The sequence below is a fragment of the Mobula hypostoma genome, chromosome 13 (genome assembly GCF_963921235.1).
Source record: "Mobula hypostoma chromosome 13, sMobHyp1.1, whole genome shotgun sequence".
Lineage (NCBI taxonomy): Eukaryota > Metazoa > Chordata > Chondrichthyes > Myliobatiformes > Myliobatidae > Mobula > Mobula hypostoma.
This window is the reverse complement of record NC_086109.1, coordinates 24246553-24261325: the sequence shown is the minus strand read 5'-3', so window position 1 is coordinate 24261325 and position 14773 is coordinate 24246553. Positions and strand designations below refer to the sequence as shown.

At 43.3% G+C, this 14773-nt stretch overlaps 1 protein-coding gene across 2 annotated transcripts in view; it reads left to right on the top strand.

The window, feature by feature from the left end:
- The window catches only part of foxp4 (forkhead box P4), a 398372-nt gene that overhangs the window by 102045 nt on the left and 281554 nt on the right, over nt 1-14773 (top strand). For both annotated transcript variants that reach the window (XM_063065460.1, XM_063065461.1), the window contains exon 2: nt 3301-3484. In XM_063065460.1, coding sequence (XP_062921530.1) covers nt 3311-3484 — 174 coding nt within the window. In that variant the 5' untranslated portion in view covers nt 3301-3310. The remainder of the gene's footprint in view (nt 1-3300; nt 3485-14773) is intronic.

The following is a 14773-nucleotide window of genomic DNA, read 5'->3' as shown; positions in this document are numbered from 1 at the left end:
TTCTCACCTGCCCTCCTTCTTCCTCTGATTGCTCTCCCCCTCCTCTTACTTCCATGCTCCACAGTCCTTTCCTTTAGATTCCTTCTTCTTCAGCCCTTTACATCTTTCATCTATCCCCTCCTAGTTTTTTACATCACCTTCCACCCAACCACCTTTCCCCTCACCTGACTTCACCCTTCCCCTGCCTCAATGTAGTCTTTCCCCTTCACCCTTCATTTCCAGTGCCAATGAGGTGTCTCAGTCAGAAACGTCAACTGTTTATTCCACTCTGCTTGCTCAGTTCCTCCATCATTTTGTGATTTTAAATAAAAATCTCATTTTTTAATTCCCTGATATATTTTCTTTTGCCTGCAATTTACTGAGAGGGCATCTGGACATCAGCCTTCAAATCCCAGAGAATCAAAGGCCAGTGCTCAAAGTGTGGGGTGTACTTGTGAACAGGCTGGGGTCTTGTTGCTGGGTTTTTCCAGGAGTGATGCTGATTCTCATTCACTGGGAGAGCACACAAAATTGTGTGCTGAGCATACATGCTCCCAAGAAGCACACCTTGTGACCAGGTGGAAAACTACTCTGTTACGTTAATCTGGAGAGCTGTTGCCATGGGCAGTATAAAGAATTAGGAAGGTTACTACCACCTGAAAACGGATTTACTTCAATATAATCCAGTATCATCAAAAAGTGAGGAGAGAACAGAAATGATTTCTGCTAAGAATGAATCTCTTTCTTTGCCAATCTTCCAGTGCTCGTTTTCCACCTGACAATTTTGAGTACATCGCAGGTACAAGGACCACTGTCCTTTATCCACTCCATCTCCAACTCAGGATGTTCTTCAAATGTAAAATCAAGGCAAGCAGGCCAGGGGTGGGCAATGACCAGGTCATTACCTTGCTTAATCACATTCTGGCATGCTTAACATTTGTATTTGGTTGACGGCAATCAGACTCTAGATTCCAACGATAATCATTCATAGGCACAAACTGGCAGCAGCACAGATAGTGCTGAAACATAATAAACACAAGAAACACATGGAGAAGTTGGCCTTCTTGCCCATCAAGACTGCTCCACCATTCAGTAAGATCGTAGTTGATCTAGTGTTGGACTCGGGTCCACCTACTTGCCTTTTCCCCATATAAGATTCTTTTGCTATCTAACTGTCTTAAATATATTTAACAAGGTAGCCTCTACTGCTTCCCTGGGCAGAGAATTCGACCTTTATCTGGCTAAAGCAGTTTTACCTCATCTCCATCTTAAATCTACTCCCCCAAATCTTGAAGCTATGCCCCCTTCTAGTCACACTTACCAGTAGAAACAACTATCCTGCCTTTTACTTATCTATCCCTTTTATAATTGTATATATTTCTTTAAAGTATGCTCTCATTCCCCTGAGAACTTTACTGAACTGCTGGTTGGTTGGCATCCATTTGTCTCGAAGGACAATGGGGGATGAAGATCACCATCACAAGCCCGGGTGGAAGGTATGGAGATCCTGAGATACCCAGTCATCAAGATACCCCTCTCAACCTCACCAGTATGGTCCAAAGGAAAGTTTATGAAGCAATACGTTTGGCACCAGTTTGGCTGCAGGAGCTGCTGGAAGGACATTAGATTAGATTAGATTAGATTAGATTAGATTATGAGGACACTCAGTCCTCGTTTATTGTCATTTAGAAATGCATGCATTAAGAAATGATACAATTTTCCTCCAGTATGATATCACAGAAACACAAGACAGCCCAAGACTAAAACTGACAAAAACCACATAATTATAACATATAGATACAACAGTGCAAAGCAGTACCGTAATTTGATAAGAGCAGACCATGGGCACGGTTAAAAAAAAGTCTCAAAGTCCCGATAGCCCCAACACCTCACGCAGACGGTAGAAGGAAGAAAAACTCTCCCTGCCGTGAACCTCCAGCGCATAAACTTGCCGATGCAGCATCCTGGAAGCACACGACCACAGTCCGACTCTGAGTCCGTCCGAAAACTTTGAGCCTCCAACCAGTCCTCCAACACCGAGCACCATCTCTGCTGAGCGCTTCGATCCCAGCCCCAGCCGCCAAGCATTCGGGGCCTTCCCCTCCGGAGATTCTGGATCACACAGTAGTGGCGGCAGCGAACAGGCATTTCAGAAGTTTCACCAGATGTTCCTCCGTGCTCTCACGTCCGTCTCCATCAAATCAGAATTGTGCACGGCCTCCTACTTGACAGATAACAGATGTTAATCACCGGAGAGGCCGCGCGCGCTGCGTCGCACTGCCATCTTCTCCTTCCACATTCAGTGACATCCAGCCGCCTTAGGGGCTCCACTCAGGATTTGCTGTCTAGGTTTACACCCGTAGCCTTCGTCTCTCCTGAGGCTGCCCACAAGGCAGTGGGGCTCTTTACCCAAAGCCGGGAATCAGGTTCACAAGCACTAGGGCATGTCCCCACGCCGGTGGACCGATGCGTTACATGTGCAGGGGCCAGACCTCCTCCCCGTCCTCTGTAGTTCAGCCTGAGTCTGAAAGAGTTCAGTTTCCATGAGTTGAACTACTATAAATACACTTAATTCAGGATGAGCTGGAAGTCAAACTGGGACAATCATCACAATCAATCAAAGGGCAAGTGAAGGTGAAACTGAGTCCCTTAATACCCTGACCAATAAAGAATCTTTCAACTTCTGCCTAAATATACACTCAGACTAGGCCTCCACAGCTGCCTGGGGCAAGGAATTCCACTGATTCACCACACACTGATTGAAGAAATTCCTCCTCATGTAGCTGAAGAACCTGGAGAACCCTGGGTTCTTCTCCTTTAGGCAGAGAAGTTTCAAAAAAGACTTAATGTTGGTGTTTCCCACAATTAACAGTAACAGCTTCCTCTGGAAAAGCGGGAAGAAACCATAGAACCCAGTTTTCAGATTACAGTGTTAGAATGGAGAAGAAAATGAATAGAATTTAATTTACACTGTAGGTTTTTCAGATGTGAAATATATTGTGGGAAAGGGTTTCCATAGTAACTTTTAAATACTTGAAGGGTTATGGGGAAAGAGCTAAGGATTGAGATCGGCTAGGCAGTTCTTTTAATGCAGGGGTTCCCAACCAGGGGTCCGCAACCCGCTTGGTTAATGGTAGGGGTCCATGGCATAAAAAAGGTTGGGAACCCCTGTTTTAATGGGTGAAGGACAACTTTACTATGCTATAAGATACTACGATTTGTATATCTATAAAATATTAACTTGCATGCATTGTGAATATACTGAAGTGCAAACGGGGAAAGTTGATTAAATATTTATTTTTTACTGTGATCCCCTTTTAGGTTTTAAGCCATGATGGTGGAGTCTGCATCAGAGGCAATACGAAGCACTTCAGCCAATCAGAACGGAGTTAGTAGTTTAAGCAGCCAGTCAGACGGTGGAGGTCGAGAAGGTAGTTCGAATGGGGATGCAAATGGTGAAGTGAGCCCTGTGGACCTGTTGCATTTGCAACAGCAGCAAGTTCAGGTAGGTTTTGTTGTTCTTTCTTGTTAATTTGCATGTAATATGATCAACTAATGAGCTGTGGTTGATGGGAAAATGACCTGGACTCCTGAGGCGAGACACAATCTGCGCTAGGGGAATATGTACAGTGACAGACCTGCTCTCTTGCATGGCATCACTTCATGAAGTGTTTACAAGCCTGCAATTATGACCCTCTGCTGGGAGCTCACACAACGATCGATCACTTTGGCAGGGTGGCTGCAAAAGGGTTTAAAAATAATGAAACAGAGACCCAAGCATTCCTGCAATGTTTATCCCTTCCTCCAACACCCTGCCACTTTTCTCCTTTTAGGCAAGGATACTGATAAAAGGAAGGAAGAAATCTCAATAGTTTTACATCCATTGGGTTTTAGACTAAACCTATGAGAGATGCCCTGACTCCACTGTTGACAGTGATCTTCCAGTCAGCAGAGGGTGGAGAGTATTGCTCTGTCAGTCTGCCTGGCTCCATGCCCAAGTCCCACTAGCCTGGGGCGAATGAGGCAATATTTTTCAAACAGACTCAAGTTGAAAAGGAACCTGGAAAAAGCTAACAAAATGACTGAAGGAGAATTTTAGAAGGAATGTGTTCCTTATAGTTTGGATCGCTTAAAACAAGAGCTATTTTGTTTTCAGTGGTATCCAGTTTAGAAGGGACCTATCCTCAAAGGAGTCTGAAGAATGAGAGCTGTTGTCGATAAAGTAAAAGTTTTAGAGGCCTGGCAGAGTAAATGTTAATCCCTAGCTGAAGAATGTAAAATTAGGGAATCTTTGTCTTGTCCTAAGGCATCTTGGACAGCAATGAGAAGTATCTTCTGCAGAGTCCTGAGAATCTTTGAAGTTCTCAACCGTAGAAGGCTATGGATACTCAGCCATTAATTATGATGAGGTCGACATATCCTTGGATATTAATGGAAACAAGGTACTTGGACCCAAAGTAGGAAAGGGCAGCTGTTGCAAAGGTTTATTGATGGTATTAAATATTGGAGTTAGCTTAGCGGTCCATATCGCTGAATCCTTCTGCTATTTCTTATGGTTTCTGATTGGAAAGTGCACGGACAGAACCTGTGTTGTGTTTAAATAGGGGTTGTAAATGAACTGTGTGTGACGTACAGCATGTTAATAATACCTTTTTTTTTCAATTCTGCATGATTTAACAATGAAAATGTTCACTTATCCCTCATCTTGCCTTTCCAACCGTCAGAATCTTCCTTCCTGTAGGTGTGATTGGATGATACCCAAGATTAAGATCAGTGAGATTTGTTAAAGTTTATATTTCACTCAAACACAAACTCTAGACTCCTACATTTCCTCCTATTTACCTTGAACTGCAGCCAGGATCAAATCTTCTGAGCTGAACACTCAGATCTGTTCCGACATGTCTAAATGAACAGAGATATATTAGAGTGGTTCCTTCTTCTCTCTGTTTTTTTTGTTGCAGTCTGTGATAGAAGAATATCATCACTGAAGACACCATCTGTAAATCAGTGGTAGTAACTATCTGATCCCATTTCCTATTAATGAGGATTCTTTTCCATTTCCAAAGACTTTGACCTAGTATGTTAAGTGAAAGTAGGAGACCTATTGCAAACTGATGCGGCAGACACTGAGTGAGTGAGTGAGGTCACTGTCAATCGGGGCCAAACATGGACAGAAACATAGAAAACACAGAAAACCTACAGCACAATACAGGCCCTTCGGCCCACGACGCTCTGCCAAACATGTACTTACTTTAGAACTTACCTAGGGTTAGCCACAGCCCTCTACTTTTCTTAGTTCCATGTAGCTATCCAGGAGTCTCTTAAAAGACCCTATCGTTTCCACCTCCACCCCTGTCACCAGCAGCCCATTCCACACACTCACCACTCTCTGCGTAAAAAAACTTATCCTTGACATCTTCCCTGTACCTACTTCCAAGCACCTTAGCTGTTGTAGCTGTCCAGATATGTAAACTGAGGCAGTATGATATGGAAAGCAAGCTGTTGACCATGTAGCAAGCTCCCCCTCTCCACACATCTGATAAATGCAAAGGAACAGTGGAGGGCCATGTAGTTTGGCACCAGCAGCGTTGCAGGAATTACCATTCAGCCAACTCAACACAGGGACTCCAGCTCCAGATTTTTCCCTTGGGGTTTACTCCCAAAGCCTTCCCCATGAGTGGGTATCGCCGCAAGGCAGCAGCGGTTTGAGATCAGTGTTTTCTTTCTGCTGGATGAGCTGCCAACCACGGCTGATGAGCCCCATCTGCCTGAAGTGACTGGTTTTAAGGCACCGGTAACCGGCCTTTGCCCCTTCTCCTGTCACTAGAAGTGGTTCTGCCAGGGTTAGTAGCTAAGCCACATGTGAACGCCAGGAGCTGGACTTGGTTGTCAGAGGCTATTTGAGGCGCACGCCACTGGGAGCATTTAATACTTAGCAGGAGCTTATCTCCATTACCACCCCCAGCTATTACAACCTTAAGAAACCAGAGACTATTATTTCATAAAGTTGACCCACTTAGTTCTGGGGAGCAACAAAAGGATGGCCAAAAAAATGTTTTGTTCATTGGCATTTGTCATGAGCCCTGAATGCCCCAGGTACTAGTGGACCAATGAAGTGCAGGCACATATGTATTGCAGGAAACACAGTAGCCGAACTCCTCATAGCAAAATCCCTCAGGTCTCATGAGATGATGATCAGATAATCTGATCTTTGCTGTTGATCAATACTTTATTCGATATTCTAGTACAAAATGGAATACTGCAATAAACTGCCCTGTTGTCGCCCAAACCAGTGTCGGGTAATGTGCTTATCCACCTGCAAGAGCAGATGAAGCAATAGTTTAACATCTCCTTCACAAGAGCACATCTATAAATGCACCATTTTCTTTATATACGTGACTTTTTCCAAAGTGCCATGTAGGAAATTGAACCACAGCTTTCCTGTATAATTTTCTACCTTACATTCAACTTTGAAGTAAAATTCTAAAGAAATGATGGTCGGATTTTTTCCCCATTGTTTGTTCTTTGCAAGTGAATAATAGAGAAACAGGCAATGGTCCTTGGAAGATTGTTCAGTGTGGAAGGTACTAAATAAATTCAAGTTGTTATTGTTGTAGGAGTAGCATTAAATCCTGTGGCATCAACCTTTGGGACATAAAGTGAAATCAAATGATTACTTGAGGTGAATTATTTGACTAACAGAAATGAAAGCCCTATTATCATTTTTTCCATTTAACCTCCAGGACCTCTGAGACTTGAGCCCAGCACATTGAAAGGTCACCTTGACTGAAGGCCAAGATGTTGGCCAAGTATTTACTCAATATTTTGCTTTTGTTGGCTCTTTTATTCCAATAGTCTGGGGGGAATTGAAATCTGAATAGATCAGTGTGCAAATTGTGACAGTGGAGGATGAGCGATTATTATTTAAACAGCTGGCTGCTTTTTTACTGTGCTGGAATGTGGTGATATAATCAGGGATTGTAATACTCAGCAACAATCAGTTTGTTTTTGCATTTCTTCACAACAGTCAAATGCCCATCTCATGACATTATTTATTTGACCACAATTAAAGTGGAGTAATAGGTAACACAGACGTAGAGATGCATAGGGTACACACAGGCAATTGCACTGTCTAACGTAAAGCATCAAATAAAGTGTTGCTTCATATCCTTGAGGCTTATAGAAACAGTTTGGTGATTATTTTTGTGATTATTCTGATGATGAAAAAAATTAACTCTTCAAAATAAAATTCATCTCCATTCTTTCTCTCATAAATCAGATAATTGCCAAGTAAAGATCACTGCACACAACCCATCAAAGAGTCCTTAGGCCTCTACAATACAAATTCATGTCCTATCCCATAGATTATTTTAATTATTATCCCAGAACTAGGTTTTGTGCTTTTCTTCTATCTGTCTTCTTTTTAACTTAAAAGTTTATCCTTGATGTCCAAGATGATCTCCAATCTTTGTGGTATGTTCTGAACCAACAAGGTTTCCAATGGACTGATGGACACAACGTGTATCCTCTCCAGAAACACCTACACATGAAAGCAAATGTCTAGACAGATTACTCGGTGGTCTTCTGCATGCACCTGTGAATATCTGGCTTCACCAGGTCCAAGGATAGATGAACAGATGATGCAGAGAGCCATCAAATCAACCTGCAACACTCCCCCACTCCCTCAACATTCATCAAGCACTCCTCAGATTGAGTCTGGCAGAGAGTCAAGCTTGCTCTAAGTTGTCCTTTTAAATACAACCAGGACAGCAACGATATTGATCAAACTTGCTTACTTACTGCCCAGTATGTCTCTGGCGTTTCGGGCAACAATGAAGTCCTCCATCTCTGGCTGTGTTCAGGGCTTCGTTCATCATGTCAGTACCTTCCTGTCGGTTTTCACTACTGTCAGTCACCCAAATCCCGGGTGGAGACTCGGGGTACCATCACCCTCAGATGGAGAAGGATTCTTCATTGCTGTTTCTGTAATAGTTTTGTTTCAACATTCGGGGTTGTTAGCCCTGAGCTGAATCTCCAATCCTGGAGGACGGGTGGACGACTTTTAGTCTGGCCTCTATCCTTTCACCTGTTTGGCATGGCTGACCCTGTCTCCAGCCAACATTAGCTCTCCAGGTCATTGAGGCATTCAAGGCTCCAAACCAATTGACAAGGCTGTCGTCCTCTTGAAGGAATATTGGTTAAACACAGGGTGAAATTCTTGTTACGCTTTCCTACCACACACTTGCGCTACACTCCTGCATCAAACACTCCCAGGTCAGACAGAGCACAGTTCAGCTGTGGAATAAACCATCCAAATCTTCAACCATCCTCTATTCAGCTCCAGTGAAGAGGGCTGAATATTTTCTTGTGATTAATTGCCTCTGGAGGCAGGGTACACAGATCAAGCATAAAATCTACATGGGTGTTAATTGGCAAGACAGACTATACACCCACTATAGCAATAGTAATGACAGTGAAAAGGTGTAAGTTCATTGATAGTGAATGACAGTTCATTTTATAACTGTCCACTTTTACTTCCACCAAAGACATTGGTCTAACAATTCAGTTGCTGTCTGGACAGCATTATGCAGATGAAATCCAGTTACTTCTGGAATGGAAAGAACTGTAATAATTTCTGAGCAGTTTTGGACCAGGTGGCAAATTCAACCAAACACAAATCTTGTTTGATCCAGTTATGAGATTTTCATGTAGTGACATCATTCCTAGTCCAAGATTTCTTTAGAGCAAAGGCAATGAAATTAGGTCACATTGTTCTGAATATGTTTTTAATTGGGTATTCCCTGAGTAACCACAGGCTGCTGTTATCCTGGAATAATTTCAAAGAGGCCTCTCTGAACAGGTCCCTGCCTTGCACTGGCAACCCAACTCAAGTGGGTCCTCTTTGATATAACTCTTATATGTTCTCCTCAAGCCGAATGTACTGTATCATCCACCCCAACTAAATGAAAGCCTTCATTTGACATCCCCATCTATTGATTATCAAATATTATCAGTCCCAAAGCCACCTCCTTGCTCCTTCCCCCATAACCATAATCAGCAGAACTACTTGCCACTGATTCACCTTTTTCCCCTTGCCCTTGCTCAGTCCACAGGCCTTGAGCAAATTTCTATCCCATGATCACCAGTGCACTTTCCCCAGTGATTCCTGCCCAGGCTCCATTCGGACTTCCTTGTTATTAAGTCAATGAGCACAAAAGGAGGTCCTTCATCCCAACTGGTCCAGGCTGAGCATGGTGCCCGACAAGCTAATGTCGTATCCCCACATTTGGCTCATATCCCTCTAAAACCCCTCCATCCATGTACTTATCCAAATGTCTTTTAAATATTGATATTGTATCAGTCTCAACCACTTTCTCCAGCAAATCCTTCCATAGATGTATCACAGGTCCTGGTTGGATCCTGACACCACCTATCCTTCTCCGATGTCAGTTCAACTTCCAAAACTCACCCCTAACACGTCAAAGCACAATCAGTTCCCTGATGTATTCCTCTCCCCTGACTTCAACTCCAAGCCCAGCTTCTGATCCTCCACCTCTAACTCACAGATTAGCCATAGCCTGTCCGATTCGTGGACTGGCTTAAGACATTGCATTAAGCACTCTGCAGAAGTGCAGCACACGGAGGAAAGCACATAAAGGCCTTTCTGCAGGCATTACCAGAAATTAGCCTGCCATGTGAAAAAATGCGTGTCACACCTCTACACCGTGTGGATGGACTTACACACCTGTCACCAGGAATCAGTGTTAGTCCCAGTGCGCTCTCATATTTAGAGCTCTGCCACGTTCCATGAAGTTTGGCATAAGTCTGTTCTGTATTCCTGTAGATCGTGTCACGCACGCGTGCAGCTCAAGGCGCATTGTGCATGAGGAACTCCGTTTATCTCCTGTGCACCTTGTGACAGCTCAAGCTCTTGCTAATCTCAGCATTTTACAGCAAAATGGAGACTATTGTGTTTGTGCCAGCTCCTTGAAAGAGCAGTCACATTCTAATGAGCAAGTGGTGACTTTTAAGCATGACGAAGCATGTAGAAGTGGCCCTATGATACATTTACAGTGGAATTTGGAAGCAAGTTAGCTCCTGGTGGAAGACAGAATTAGCAGTTAACTCAGAGAGAACTGTAGTAATCCAGGCTGCTCTGGAGGTCAGAAATGAGCTCTCTAGGACTCTAAAGATATGAGCAATGTCAAATCTGTAGATATGAGCACCCTAGGTCTCTGAAAGCCGAGCAATGTCAAACAATCTCTCCTGTATCCTTATGAGCAAAACAGCATGATTTGATTGGCTACATAGTGGTAACCATGATAACCCTTAGCTTTCCGATTTCTACTTCCTTGGGCTTGAGTAAGCTGGGCATTTTCCTCACGCGGAACTAGTAGGAAACAAAAGACTGCAGATGCTGGAACCTGGAGGCATAGACAATATGCTGGAGGAGGAACTCAGCAGGTCAAGGACTATCTGAGGGAGAAAGGTCGTGACGCAGGATTTCTACCCGAAAAATTTACAATTTCTCTTACCCCTCCTCCTCCCCCCCATCGCCCCATGGATGCTGCTTGACACACTAAGTTCCACCTGTAGATTGTTTGTTGCTTCAACGTTTGATGAAAATAGGCGGAGCGAGGTTGGACTTTTCTCTTTGGAGAGAAGGAAGATGAGAGCTGACTGATGGTGGTTTGCAAAATGACAAAAGTGCATAGATCATGGATATACAGAGTTTTCTTCCCAAGGCAGAAATGCTAATATGAGAGAACATAATTTTAAGGTGATTGGAGCAAGAGCATAAGTTTTTTTACACAGTGAAGGGTGCTTGGAGTGCTAGGTTGCTGGTGGAGGCAGATACATTACTGACATTTAAGACACTCTTAAATAGGCACAAGGATGAAAGAAAAACAGAGGGGAATGTGGGAGTGAAGGGTCAGATGGATCTTAGAGTACGGTTAAAAAGTCAGCACAATATTGTGTTCCAAAGGGCCTGAACTGTTCTGGAATGATCAATATTCAATGTTCTTGGCCAATAACAAGAAATTTGTACTCAGATTTAGACAAGTGCTGAGTAAAAGTGTCCAGCTACTAAATCTACCCTCTGTAGGACCAGATTTTTCCATCACATCAGTTAGAAGGCGATGCAGGAGAATGAGCTTGAAACAATACATGGCTATTTTGTGTGTGTCCTGTTCACGCCACTGGCTCTTATCAAATGTTAGTGACATCCATGAAGGCAACGCCTCTGACTTTCAGAAGGGCTTTTGATCATTTTCTCCACAGTGCCGAGACATTGTTAAACTGAGTAAAGGAAGGAAAGTCACATCGTATTCGTACTGCAATCTTTGATTTAGCACTCGGTATAAAGCTCTTAGTTAAGAAAGAAAGTTGTTCCTTTAAAAAGGTATTAGCTATCCCGTGTGATGTTATATGTCTCTTCTCTCTCTTTCCTTTCGAGCACAAGTGCATAGAGTTGCCAAAAATCTAAGCAAGCTTATCCTTGGACCATAGTGTTCAGTAAGATTTCCTCTCCACCTCTGTGGAGATTTGATCTGACAGGTTTCTCTGTTCTGCTGGTAACTCTTAAACAAAAGGCCATAAGAATGAAGCTCACTAGAGACTGTGATCTGTTGGCATGCTTGTTCAGTACAGAGGTTCTGACCCTGACGGTATTTCACATAAACATCCCCACTCTCCATCTTTCTGGGAAAAAAAATCTCTGAATGTGCCTTTGTTTGTAGGTAATTGACAGGAGCCGGGAATTCCAGATATCCACAGTCCCAATTGGAATCCGCAGTATGTGACCTCACTTTCCAGTCAACACTTTACTGTGGCATTCTTAAAGGGGCTATGAATCTTAGCAAGATTTTAAGTCGTGAATGCACTGAGCAAGCGTTAGAAAAAGAATATTTGCATTCATAAGAGCAATAAATTCAACAACAACAACTTCCACAGTTATGTAGTTACTGGAGTGTAGAAGAATGAGGGGGATCACATTTAAACCTATTGAATGTTGAAAGGCCTAGATAGAGTGCAACTGGAGAGGATGTTTCCTATAGTAGGGCAGTCTTGGACTAGAGGGCATAGCCTCAGAATACAAGGATGTCACTTTAGAACTGAGATCAGTAGAAATTTCTTAGCCAGAGGGTGATGAATCTGTGGAATGCATTGCCATGTATGGCTTTGGAAGCCAAGTCATTGAGTATATTTAAAGTGGAGGCTAACAGGTTCTTGATTAATGAGGATGTCAAAGGCTACAGGGAGAAGGCAGCAGACTGGGTTGGGAGGAATAATAAATCGGGCATGATGGAATGATGGATCAGATTCGATGGGCTGAATAGCTTAATTCTGCTCCTATGTCTTGTGGTCTTATGGCACTTTCTATGCAGCAAAAAAAATCACTTGTTTCCTTATAAGGCTGACGCTGAATACCAAAAGGAAATATTTGGGCTGGTGACCAAAGGATTCATCAATGGGGCAGGTTTTAGTGAGTCTCTTAAAGAAGGAAAGAATGGTAGGGAGGCAGAAATGCTTAGGGGTGACATCCTGCAAATCAGATCCTTGGTCACTGAAGGCGCTACCTCCAGTGGTGTTGCAACAAAATTCATGGATATGCAACAGTCCAGAATGGGAACAGTGAAGATATTCTTGGAGTGGCTGGATGAGATCAAGCAGAAGGGGAAGAGGGAAACAATGCGGGAGTTTGAGGCAAAACTGAAGAATTTTAAATCCACTCTTTGCTTAACTTGGAGCCAATGCAAGTCGATACAAAATAACAAGGGCTGAACAGTACTTGGATGCATTAGGACGCAGCTAGCAGTTTGAAGCCACATGTTTACAGAAATTGAAACTTTTTAACACATTTCATGAGCAGAGGATACCGCACTAACTACCAATACAGTATTTTTGAAGGAGCAATCTAATTTAGTGAAATTAGTTGGGCAATATATATTAACTTGAACTAATATTCACTAAAACTAATAAAGTCCTGATTCAAGGTTTTAACCCGAAACACCAACATTTCCTTTCCTCCTACAGATGTTGTCTGATTTGTCTGACCTGTTTAACTTCCTCCATCAGATTATTTGTTGCTCCAGATTCCGGCCTCAGTAGTCATTTGTGTCTCCACGAGGTAGAATTCCCCTGCTCCCCCTCAAATAGCACCTTCATTCAGCATCTTAAAGATATTGATAAGATTGAAAGGGTACAGAGAAAATTTACAAGGATGTTACCGGGGCTTGAGGATATGAGTTATAGGGAAAGGTTGAATAGGTTAGCACTTTATTCCCTGGAGTGCAGGAGAATGAGGGGAGATCTGATAGACCTATGCAAAATTATGAGGGGTATAGATAGGGTAAATGCAAGCAGACATTTTTCCACTGAGGTTGGGTAATACTAGAACTAGAGGTCATAGGTTAAGGGTGAAAGGTGAAATATTTAAAGGGAACATGAGAGGGAACTTCTTCACTCAGAGGGTGATGCGAGTGTGGACTGAGCTGTCAGAGGAAGTGAAGGATGTGGGTTTGATTACAGCATTTATTTATTGAGATACAGAGTGGAATATGCCCTCCCGGCCCTTCAAGCCACTGGGTCCAGCAACCCCCAATTTAATCCTAGCCTAATCACAGGACAATTTACCATGACCAATTAACCTACCAACCAGTATGCCTTCGGAAACCAGAGCACCTGGAGGAAACCCAGGAGATCACAGGCAGAATGTACAAACTCCTAACAGGCAGCAGTGAGAAGCAAGCACAAGGCACTGGCACTGTAAAGCCTTTGCTAACCCCACCATGCCACCCCCAGGTAAATTTGGTTAAGCATACAGATGGAAGGAATGTCGAGGGCTATGGTCCAGATGAGGGTCAATGAGGCGAGGCTGAATAACAGTTCGGCATAGACTAGATGGACCAAAGGGCCTGTTTCTTTGCTGTATTGCTCTATGTCTCTATCTCATCTGAAAGATTGTACCTCTGCCAGGACCATTCTGTGAGTGCCGACCAAGATTACGGGCTCAAGTTTCCAGAGTGAGAAATGAACTCTTAACCCTCTGAATAGAGGTTGAATAGGTTAGGACTTTATTCCCTGGAGTGTAGAAGAATGAGGGGAGATTTGATAGAGGTATATAAAATTATGGTGGGCATAGATAGAGTGAATGCAAGTAGGCTTTTTTCCACTGAGGCTGGGGGAGAAAAAAACCAGAGGAAATGGGTTAAGGGTGAAGGGGGAAAAGGTTAAAGGGAACATTAGAAGGGGCTTCTTCACACAGAGAGTGGTGGGAGTGTGGAATGAGCTGCCAGATGGAGTGGTAAATGCGGGCTCACTTTTAACATTTAAGAAAAACTTGGACGGGTACGTGGATGAGAGGTGTATGGAGGGATATGGTCCAGGTGCAGGTCAGTGGAACGAGGCAGAAAAATGGTTCAGCACAGCCAAGAAGGGCCAAAAGGCCTGTTTCTGTGCTGTAAAGTTCTATGGTTCTAATAAGCATTGGAAAAAAAAGTCAACCAGCCAGCGAGGAACATGCTTCAAGGTGTCACACACAAAATGCTGGATGAACACAGCAGGCCAGGCAGCACCTATGGAAAAGAGCAAACATTCAACGGTTTGGACCGAGGCCCTTCATCACTCTTTGCTCTTTTCCATAGATGCTGCCTGACCTGCTGAGCTCCTCCAGTATTTTGTGTGTGTTGCTTTGGATTCCCAGCATCTGCAGATTTTCTCATGTTTGTGATACTTCAAGGAGTGCCCATTTGATTGTGTGCTCAAGAGTCTATCCATATTAATGGCCACC